This window comes from Motacilla alba, chromosome 20 (genome assembly GCF_015832195.1).
Source record: "Motacilla alba alba isolate MOTALB_02 chromosome 20, Motacilla_alba_V1.0_pri, whole genome shotgun sequence".
In the NCBI taxonomy this organism is placed as follows: domain Eukaryota; kingdom Metazoa; phylum Chordata; class Aves; order Passeriformes; family Motacillidae; genus Motacilla; species Motacilla alba.
The window spans coordinates 8,249,508-8,260,138 of NC_052035.1; the positions used below are offsets into that span (position 1 = coordinate 8,249,508).

General features: G+C 56.1%; 1 protein-coding gene across 1 annotated transcript; it reads left to right on the plus strand.

Moving 5' to 3' along the window:
• Window positions 1-2,910: 2,910 nt before the first annotated feature.
• On the plus strand, window positions 2,911-10,083 carry PSMF1 (proteasome inhibitor subunit 1). The gene is made up of 7 exons (XM_038159353.1): window positions 2,911-3,092; window positions 4,150-4,302; window positions 4,835-4,917; window positions 5,489-5,665; window positions 6,825-6,878; window positions 8,720-8,878; window positions 8,994-10,083. The coding sequence occupies exons 1-7, from the start codon at window positions 2,964-2,966 to the stop codon at window positions 9,043-9,045; spliced, it is 807 nt and encodes a 268-aa protein (XP_038015281.1). The 5' UTR covers window positions 2,911-2,963; the 3' UTR covers window positions 9,046-10,083.
• The last annotated feature ends 548 nt before the right edge of the window (window positions 10,084-10,631 follow it).

A 10,631-nucleotide genomic window follows, 5' to 3' on the forward strand; every position in this document is an offset into this window, starting at 1 on the left:
CCCCATCCACGGGAGAGGAGCAGCAGCAAGCTGACCCCGAGGGAAGCAGCAGCCTGCAACACCTGAACATCAGCCAGGGACTATCCACGGCCCCTCTCTGCCTTCTCCTGTGAGACTCTGGGTCATACCCAGCACGCACAGCACAGCACAGGGGTGAGCCAGCTGCCCTGGCCGTGCTGGCTGCCATTCCCAGCACAGAGGGCTCATGGGCTGCCAGCGGGGCGGGCGGTTGGGAAATCTGTTTCCTCTTCTGCTCGTTACGACACCACAGTGGGCGCATGCAATGGGAGCAGTGAGGCAGTGGGAAAGTATGAAGGTCAGGGGAGACTGCGGTTTGTGTGACGGAGGTGACCCCGGCTGAAGTAGCCTTTTACCTGCTCCAAGCGCCGCTGTCCAGCTGGGATAGCTCCAGCTACTGCCTCCCCCCGGACATCACCCCTACCCATGCTCTGCCAGGCAGCAGATCTCCACAGATCACGTTCCTGGGTGAAAGAGGGAGGAAAATGGCCAAGGGCAGCTTCCTTGGTGCAAGAGCTGGGCGTGAATCGTCATGAACACGTGCAAGGCATCGGGGCACTGGCTGCTCTGAGGGCTTTGCTCAGTTCTCACAGCATTGCTCCTGCTCCCAGCTAGGCTCCAGCAGTCACAAAAAGGACAGAGCTGCTCTGACAACGGCACCAGCGTGCCCAGCAGCCGCCCTGACACACTCGCCTTGCAGCACAACTCCGCCAGCTCTGCAATCCTCATCACCTCCTCAGTGACTTGGCTGTTGATTCCAGCCGGGCCGGGCTCTCTGTACCTCCCACGCAGTTTTCAGGCCCCTAACTCACATTAGGGGGCTGCTTTCATGTGGCCAGTGGTTTTCATCATCGTTGAGCCATGGCGTGAGTGAAGCACGGGAGCAGAGGAAGGAGACAGCGGGGAGTCGGCAATGTGGGCCAGCATGGCACCGTGGGTGCTGGAATAACGGCTTTGATGTACTGGCAGCCAGCCCTGGGGCCATAGCTCAGGTATGGCAGGGCCCTGGCTCCCAGGAGGGTCCCGTGGTGAGGGGATGCATGGAGGCATCCTGCTTTCCTCACTGCTGTGCCCATGGAGAGGCTGATCGGGCCAAGGGAGACTTGGCACCAAAAGTCACTTTCCAAGAGTATCTGGAGCAGCGGACATATCACAGTGTGGGAAAATAAATCAAGGATGAACATGGAGGTGAGGCCACAGGAGGACAAGCTGAGGGCTGGATAGGAGCAGGTAGTGAGGGGTGAGAGGGTGGGGAGTGGACGGTGGGTGAACAGGGATGGCAGGAATTTGGATGGGAAACGGAAGGCTCAGCAAGCACTCAGCAGAGCTTTGGTGTGATTCTGCTGAGACACTGACAGCTCCTGAGGCCACTGATCCTAAATACCCTGTGGTCCTGCACCTGTAGGAACCTGTGCAGCAGCTCTGCAGGAACGTAGGGGGAGTCCAATAGTAGCAGTGAGATACAGGATTTCAGATCAGGTTTCTGGAGGGAGACTTATGATTTCAAACTCTCCCTCAGTGCTGGGCATTTCAATGGAGCCACTGGTAGCTCCTGGCCCACCCAGGGCTGGGCTGTGCTGGGAAAGTGAAATGTGGATGTCATCAAAGCCTGAAACCGCAGCTGCTGCCCAGGAGTGAACTGAGCCATGGGGTGGAAATGCTGCTGCTGCTGCTCTGAATCACATCTGAGCGATGGAGAAGCTCCGGCTGAGGCATTTCCTGCTGTTCCCAACTCATCCCCATCCGATGCCTCTCTCATGCAGCTCCTGTGCTGAAATCCCGGAAAATCCACAGCAGCTTTCCTGATGAGTCCAGCTGTCTTCCCTGAAGAAAGGAGTGACAAAGTATGGCAGGAGGTGTGGTGTCTCCTGGTAGTGAGTCCCATGGGACCTGCCAGGCTGTGGTCGGTTGTTCAGCCTCAGTGACTTCTTGAGAGGGAAATGGAAAGAGCGAGCAGTGTGAGTTAATTAATTGACGCATAATGAAGTCAAGATGAGCATCCCCCAAGGAGCTGAAGCTCAGATTAGGAAAGCAGCAGATGATGGTGTTCCCTGGCTTTGTCCCGAGCCCCAGCCTCCTGCCAGCCACACTGAGGACACTGGCTCTGGCCCAGGGGCAAGGAAAAAAAGCCCCTGAATGCCTTTCAATGGCAACTTTATTATAATTTAGGTGTTATAAGCTCTGTGACCTAGACAAGGAGTTATGGAAGGGATGAAATAAACCCATCAATGGCTGTTTGGTGCTTTGATCCCTTTGGTGTCAATATCAAGGCTTGCTATGGCAGCACAAACAGACCTTGCATGGACTCAAATGCTTTTCTGATGACAAGAAAGAGCCAGGAGCAGGGAAGGAGGTTCTGAGTGACTAACCTGGAGGTTGCTAGATGGTGCTGGGCAGACACCTTTCAAAGGATTATGGAATCCTTCCGTTAGAAAAGCCCAGTTAGATCACTGAGTCGAACTATTACCCCAGCACAACCAAGCCCACCACTAACCCTTCTGGCAAAGAAATTTTCCCTAATATCCAATGTACACCTCCGCTGGTACAACATGAGGCCGTTTCCTCTTGTCGTGTCCTTGTTCTCTGGGAGCAGAGCCTGACCCCCACCTGGCTGCACCCTCCTGTAAGGGCGCTGCAGAGAGAAGGTCCCCCCTTAACCTTCCTTTCTCCAGGCTGAGCCCCCCAGCTCCCCATCTGCTCCTGGTGCTCCGGCCCCTTCCCCAGCTCCATTCCTTTCTCTGGACATGCTCCAGCCCCTCAAAGTACTTCTTGTCCTGGGGGGCTCGAAAACGACCCTAGAACTCGCAGAGCCTCAGCACTGCGGAGCACAACAAAACAGGCAGGAGCCCTGCGGCCTCGGGAGGCGGCTCGGGCCCAGCACAGCGGACGGGGGCCCTCTAGTGAGGGGCGGTGCGGCCCCGGCTCCGCCCCGGCCCGCAGCAGCCATGGCCGGTTTGGAGCCTCTGTACGCCTGGGCAAGGCCCGCCATCTCCCGTCCGCAGGACGCTCTGGTCTGCGGCATCCACTGGGAGCTGATTCGGCACGGCTACCGCTGCCTGGGTATCGGCGACCAGGTACGGGCCGAGCCGCGCTGCGCCGCCGCAGAGGCCTAGTAGGCCGCGGTGAAGCCTCGGCCTTTCCTAGCGCCGCTCGCCGGCGCCGTGCGGTCGAGCCGGGCGACCGCTGCCTGGGCCAGGGGAACTGGACGGCGCCGGTGGTGTTGGGGGCACCCTGGCCGGTGCGGGGGCCGAGGGGTCTCAGTAATGCTGTGGCGGGCTGCGGGGCTGGGGGTGTCCCGCTGTTGGGGGGTCCCGGTGCTGTAGGGAGGCCCCGCTCTTGGGATAATGTCGGTGCTGAGGGGATCCCGGTACTGGAGGTGCCGAGGGTCCTGATGCTGGGGGTGGTCTGTGGAATGTCGCAGGGCAGGAGATCCTGATGCTGGTGCGATCAGTATGACTCCGGGAAGCGAATTAGTATAGTGCTAAGTGGAGCTTGGTGGTGAGGCAGAAGTCTGTAGGAAAAAGGAGGTGTGCAGTCCAGTGCTGAGGAGGAAATGCACTGGAGCAATATCAGAGGGTGGGGTAGTCTAGTTCTGGACCCAGTGCTAAGACGGGGGTCTAGTGAATTGGGATCCTGATGGGTGTTCGGAGAGTGCCTGATGTAGTGTTGGAGGGTAATGGGGCATGCAGGGCATTGTCACAGCAGAGGACTCTCAGTACCATAGGAGGGGACTGTGTAAGGCAGGATCCCCCCATAAACACTGATGTGGGACTGGGACGGACATGATGACAGCCTTCCCCCGTGCCCCAGACAGCTCTGTATCATGCTGGGGAGGTGAAAGGTGTCTGACAGGGAAGAGCATTGTCTCCTGTGTGGGTATTTGTGACCTCTTCCTGCTGGTCGTGTCCTCCTCTTCCAGCACAGGGATGCTGTAAGAGGCTGGCAAGCAGGCAGGGCCAGCCTCTAGGAAATACCTGTTTGTCCTGTCAAAACCTGGAAGGCATTGAGGGATCCCCTCCCAAAAACCTCTGTTCCCTCCTCTATCTCCCTGTGCAGCCAAGACAGGAGGCCCAGCCCTAGGAGGTCATGCTGGGCTCCTGGCGAGGGTCTCAGCAGCCTGTTCCATTGCAGCCAGGTCCTGATGAAAGGAAGTCAGAGCTGTTGCCTGCTGGCTGGGAAGCCAACAAGGAGGTGTATACACTGCGCTACAAGTCCACAGATGATGCCCATGAGCTGCTGCTGAAGGCCATCATGGTGGAGGACAGTATGATCCTCAATGTCATGGTGAGCACCCACGTGTCCCCTGTGGAATTGGGGTCCTTTGGCTGAAAAAAAACACCAGGGGCAACTTTTTTAATGTTGTCTTTTGCTTGTTCTGCCTGTAAAGTGGTGTTTGTCCCTCAGGATGGGGAAGACCAAGGGGGTGTTTTTGTGTCAGATGTGGCCCAGCATGAAGCTGGTCAAACCCTGTCAGTGCAGTGGGACAGTTGGCCTTTAACAGTCCAGCACAGCAGCTGCCCTGCTTCTGTCCCTTTCCCAGCTCAGGACTTCTCTGCAGCTCCAACAAGCAGCTGCTCCAGGTGCCTTTGCTCAGTGTTCCACCCTTTGCAGCCTGAGCTGGGGAGAGGGAGCAGGGAAAATCTTGCTGTACACTGAGGTTTGCTCCTGGGGATTCAGGCACAGCACAGGGATATGGTGGGAAGCAGGTGGACCCCCATTCCTTGTATCCCAAGCCTGGGGCTGTTGTTGTAGCTTCTCTGTCCCTCATTCCCAGCTCTGCCAGGCTGCTCACTCTGCTTTACCTGTGCTTTTCCAGGATCGCAGATCTCAGAAGGTCGCAGATGTGACCTTGGCAGTGGCTGACTACATCAACTCAGAGCACCTGGATGATTTCCACAAGTAATTTCAGTTTCCTGGTATATTTCTGCAAATTTCCTACTGGCATGGAGAGGGGGGCAGAAATCAGGTTGGGAGGAGCTGGAGGACTTACTCCCCAGTTCAAAACCAGGCCAGCCCTGAAATGCAGCCAGAACTCTGTTCCCTGCCTTCCTGTGCACTGGCACGAGAGATAGAGAGGACAGTGGGATCATGGGTGTGAGCCCCAGGGAAGGCCACCCCACCTGGGAACAGGCCAGGCCAGCCCATTTATTTCCAGAGCATTGTGCTGGGTGGACACTGCCCAGGAATGTGACAGCTTCAGCCACATCCACAGTGTCATGTGCTTTCCTCCAGTGCAGACTGGTTGGGTTGGAACAGAAGGGAGTGGCTGGGTAGCACTGAAATGGGGTAAAGGCTTTGGTGCCCTTGTGTGCTGTTACCCTTTCCTGTCCCCTCTGTGCTGCACATGTTTTGTGCCAGGGACACTTTGGGCTTGTCTGTCCCCTCCCCGTGCCTGTTGCAGCTTGTCCAGCACCCCATGTCCTGGTGCCATGGCCACCCCACCCCACTGCCTTCCCTCTCCTTGCTGCAGGGTGTACAAGAACACCGAGGAGCTGAGGACAAGAATCACTTCGGGCATCATTGCTCCCCTTGGGCCCCCTGCAGGAAAGGCCAGAACGGAGCCTGAGTCCAAAGAAGATGTGCCCCGGGATGAGAACCCGCTCCGGCTCCCTCCCCGGCAGCCGATGGGCACAAGGGCCCCATACAGGTGAGGAAAGAGTGTGTGGCTGCTGAGAGCCCCCTGGTAGAGGGGATGAGGTCCTGGCACAGCTCCCCAAACTACACATCAGGTCCCCATCTTGCACATGTGGGATGGGGAGTGAAAAGGATCCAGACCTTCCCCAGCTGGATCAGCCTGGACACTTGGGTTTGATTTGGTTGTTGGAGAGGGATGGGCTGTTCTGGAGCTGTGTGTTGGACTGACAGACCCAGAGGGAACAGGCAGGGGCTAGGGATTGGAGGTGTGGGGTGAAGGACAGTGGCCCTGCTCCTGCTGGCTGAGGGACCATCAGGGCTGGCAGAGCAAGGACACCAGTGGGAAGGACAGTGCCATTGTGTGGCTGAGCAGCTTTTGGCAGGGACACCAGAGGTGTACCCAGCCATGGTGGGATGCAAGACTTCCTCTTCGTGTTCTCCTGACCCCACTTTGCCCTTGGAACCCTTGCTGGCAATGTTGGGTAGAGGGGACACATGGCACCTGCTTTGCCATCCCTTCCTGGCCCCTTCCAGTCGTCCCTTGTACGTGGCAGGCGGGTTCCCTCCTCTCATACACACTCTGATCACCTTTGGCTGGAAGTCAAGAGACACTGCAGTGGTTCTGCCATCTCTTCTGGCTTGTGTGTCACCCCACTGATGTCTGCTGCCACTCAGGGTGCAAGAGGCTCCATGGAGAGGCTCAGGAAGACAGGCTGGAGCTGGGAATGGCTCTGAAACCATCTTACTGGCATGGGTTTTTGACAGAGAGATGTGCCAGCTGGCTGCAGGCTCACCACCCCACTGTCCCCACACTCCTAGAAGCAGGATTGTGTCTTTGGCTTGGACATGCTGGAGAGCCTGGCTTAGCCCAGCACTTCTCAGGGATTCCCTGACATGGAAACTTCTGATATACATGGACAGCTCCTGCTACAAGCAGGGGGAACAACGGGGCTCCCTTTATCTCAGCAAGTTTCTGCCACATGTGTCAGTGTCCTCATCCAGCAACACCCTGGAGCAGGGAATGCTCCCAATGGCAGCCCCCTCATGCAGGGTCCCACAGATCCCAGTGCCCTCCAGGTGCTGCACTGTTTGCTGTGGGAGGGCACCCATGGGCACAGCTGCATGCAGCTTCTCTGCTCTTCCTGAACATTTTTCTGTGTCCTGTGTTTCAGGCCTTCCCCCTTGAGCCCCTTTGCTGTTGGTGGAGAAGACCTGGACCCTTTTGGGTGAGTATGGCTCTTGAAGCACACCCTGCTCTGCTTTGGGGGATGTGGGGTGGTTGGAGACCACCGAAACAGTATCCAGCCAGTCTCTCTGAGTGGGGGCAGTTGCTCAGTGCAAATTGTGAGGGACCCATTGACAGTTGCTAAAGCTCAATATGGTTCTAATATCGTAATAAGATCCCGTCTCTTGAATAGATGATAGGTTGCAATCTGTGTCTGTTTAATAATCAGCTTGTATTCATTTAACACACAGTAATTCCTGCAGTAAATCAAAGCTGAATATGTCGTTAAGTGAATGTAAGCCTCTAATTTAAACCGTTACCAGCTGCTGTGCCTCCAGCCCAGCAGTCTGCAGAAGGGGAGGCTGAAAGCTGAGTTCACAGATTCTCAAGTCCTGTTTCAAGCCTCCCGGCTGTCTGAGGCACTTGGAGAAAGCCTGGGCAGAGGCTGGGCTGTCTGGGAGACTGAGTTTCATAGATAGATCCTTGATATTTGGTTTGGTCAGGCAAGGAGAACCTGTCATCTTCCACTCTAGTTAAAAGCACACAGTCAGACAATAACCAGCTTGTGGTGTCGTCGTGGAGTGTCCTGCAGCCCAGAGGAGGCTCCTCTTTGGAACCACTCTCCTGTGGGGATGGCATTTTTTCCCCTCTTGCAAGACTTGTTTCTCCGTGGGTTTGGCTAGAAAAGGGACGGCTAAAAATGTCCCTGCTCAGCTGGAAAGAGAGGCCTGGAGCTGGGGGCGACTGGAAGGAAACCTGATTGCACCAGGAGAGGGGATTCATTTTGGGGGAAGGGTGTCCCTGTTTCTGATGCTGCCTCCAGCGCTTCATCAGAGATTTCTCTGTAAATGACAAAAAAAGATGGTAAATGGAAGCAGATTTGTGTGCTGACACCTGCCAGTGCTGGGGCTGAAGACCCAGACTCCTAGGAATATGCTCATGGGACCTGGCTGTCCCGGGGCACTTTGGGCAGCTGTTCTAGCCTAATGGAACTCATTAGCACGGTTGTTAATGACTTGTATGATGGCAGCGGTGTCCGGAGGCTCCAGCCGCATTTGCACAAAGCCGACCGTGAGGAATGGCACTCGCAGCGTGGGGCAGCTCCGAGGAGCCGCCGTGGTCAGCAAATGACTTCCAGGCAGTTCTTTGGAAAGGCGTGTGGGAAGCCAGCCGGCTCTTGCAACACTGCGCAGGGCAGGACGGGAAGCAGGCATGGAACGTGGGTCTGCAGACAGGGCCAGCAGGTCTGGTGCTTCTTGAGGGAACAGCCAGCACCTCTGCTGTGGAGATAGGCTGAGAGAGCTGAGGCTGTTCAGCCTGGAGAAGACAAGGCTTCAGGGACACCTTAGAGCCCCTTACAGCGCCCAGAGGGGCTCCGAGAGAGCTGGAGAGGGACTTTAGACAAGGGCCTGAAGTAACAGAACAAAGGGGAATGGTTCCCACTGAGAGCAGGCCAAGTTAGATTGGATTTTGGCAAGAAATTCTTTCCTGTAAGGATGATGAGATACCAGACCTGGTTGTCCAGAGAAGCTGTGGCTGCCCCATCACTGGAAGTGTTCAACATTGGATGGGGCCTGGGACAACTTGGTCTAGTGGAGGATATCCCTGCCTGTAGCTGGGGGTTGGAATGAAATGAGCTTTGAGGTCCCCTCCTACTCAAACAATTCTGGGATTCTCTGCAGGGCTCTGTGTCTTCCTGCCATGGGCTGCCTCACTGGCTGGTCCTGGGAGCTTTCCTTCCCACATGCCATGTGTCAGGTTAACCCCATGTTCCCATGCTCAGCATTTCTTCAGTTCTCTCCAGTGCCAATCTCATCTCATTGTCTCCTTGTCTCTCTTCAGAGGTCGGAGTGGGGGAATGATTGTGGATCCTCTCCACTCTGGCATCCCACATCCTAGCATTGACCCATCCTCAGGCATCCCAGGCCGGCTTCCCCCAGGAGCTGTTCCACCAGGCGCCAGATTTGACCCCTTTGGCCCCATAGGAATTGGGAGATCCGGGTAAGTCCTTGGTATTCCAGCCTGCTTCCTGCCTGCCACTGCATCCCAGCTCATCCCTGTTGCTGCAGGCCTGAGCTCTCACTTCTGTTTGACTCTGCTCTGAATTTCTTTCCAGGCCGGATCCTGACCACCTTCCTCCTCCAGGCTACGATGACATGTTCATGTGAGGAGTCACCACGTGGCTGCTCGTGAACAGGTTTTCTGGGAAGCAGGGGCACTTTGCCTCTTCACTCCTCATCTGATGGATGTGATCTTTCCAGCAGCGTTTCCCTTCTCTCCGTTTTGGGCCACATTCCCTTGTGTCCCATCAGCTATAAAGGCTTCCCTGTTTGCAGAATGGAAGAGGAGGCAGTAGTAGGTCATTTCTTTCTCTGCTCCTCTGAGGGTGCCTGGCCGTTTGCACCCAGCAAGCTGGGAGCATGGGGTGTGGCACTCTGGGAATGGCCTGGGTGCTGTGGGATTTCTCTGCTTCTCTGGGGTGGCAGAGCTTGCTGCTGGGGTCCCACAAGTGGTGGGTATGAGGATGGAGTTGGCTCCTTGCTGCTCCTCTGCAGGAAACCACAGCAACCTCCTGAAGGGGACAGCTGGAGTGGGCTCCCCACAGAGTGGGGTTCTCTCTTGCTCTGTATCTGAGCAAGATGCTTATTGAAGGGCTTGAAAGCCTAACCCACAGGGTCTCCATGGGCAGACCCCCAGCAGCAGCTGGGATTACTGCCGTGCCTGCTAGCTTTGAAGAGCAGCACCAGAAAAGGCTTTGATGTGCATGAGAAGAGACATAGATTAAATTCCTGGCTCACCTTGCCCCCTCTCTTCCCTGAAGCCATGGTGTTTTTCATTCCTGGGGTGTCTGTGAAGCCCTGCAGGCAGTGTGGCAAGGGTGCCCACTGGGCACTGCATGGATCTGGAGTAAGAGGGAGGGAGCTGTGCAAAAGAGGTTTCTCAAACATGTTTTGCTACTGCCAGTCTTGTGTGTGTGGCTCTGCCTGGCTGGCTTGGGGAGGATGGGTGAGATCTGCTTGGCTCAGGCTCCTGAGCTCTCTAGAAGCCTCCCTTCCCTACAGATTGCCCAGCTCAGTTGATTTGGGCCTGCAGCTCATCTCTCTTGTCAGGGGGCTCAAACTGTTTTTCTTCTCGTGTTTGATCTCTTGGAAGAATGTTCATAAGACTGAAATAAAAACCTGACAACAGCGTTGTGCTGGTGCGTACTGGGGTGGCTCCTCTGTCCCCTGCTGTGCAAAGGGAAGCCCCAGAGCCCTTCCCGAGGCAGAGGATTCACGTTGGGAACCCGCTTTGTACCTTCCCCTGAGCAGCAGCGCTTTTCCAAGAGGATGTAACTGTATTAGGAAAATGAAGTGGAGAGCAGCCCAGCCCTGCTCCTGCAGTAATTGCCTCTCCGGGGCATTGAGTGCTGTTCGAACACTGCACGCAGCTGCGTTGGCAGAAATATAAAGGGGGAAGGGATCCCCCCATCCATCTCTTTTCCCAAAAGGCTTTTTCCTTTTAAAACCTCTTTGCCTACAAATGCAGTTAATAAAGCTGTGTTATGGTGTGTGCCACCCTGGGCCCTGCACATGTGGGAGCAGGGAAGACCAGCTGGAGAAATCTGGTGCTGGGAGGAGTTGGAGCAACTCCTGCATCTCCCCAGAGCTCATGCATGGACCCCCATCCGTGGAGGGGCTGGTTCTGAGCTCAGACTCACTGCACTACCCAGAGGTTTTTCGGGGGAAGCCCCAACTGCAGCCCCAGGGGTGGG

Bases quoted from the DNA above. Each gene is read 5' to 3' on its own strand.
- PSMF1 (XM_038159353.1), top strand. From the start codon at position 2,964: ATGGCCGGTTTGGAGCCTCTGTACGCCTGGGCAAGGCCCGCCATCTCC. The intron at 5,666-6,824 runs GTGAGGAAAGAG...CCTGTGTTTCAG, and splicing joins GGCACAAGGGCCCCATACAG to GCCTTCCCCCTTGAGCCCCT. The intron at 6,879-8,719 runs GTGAGTATGGCT...GTCTCTCTTCAG, and splicing joins GAAGACCTGGACCCTTTTGG to AGGTCGGAGTGGGGGAATGA.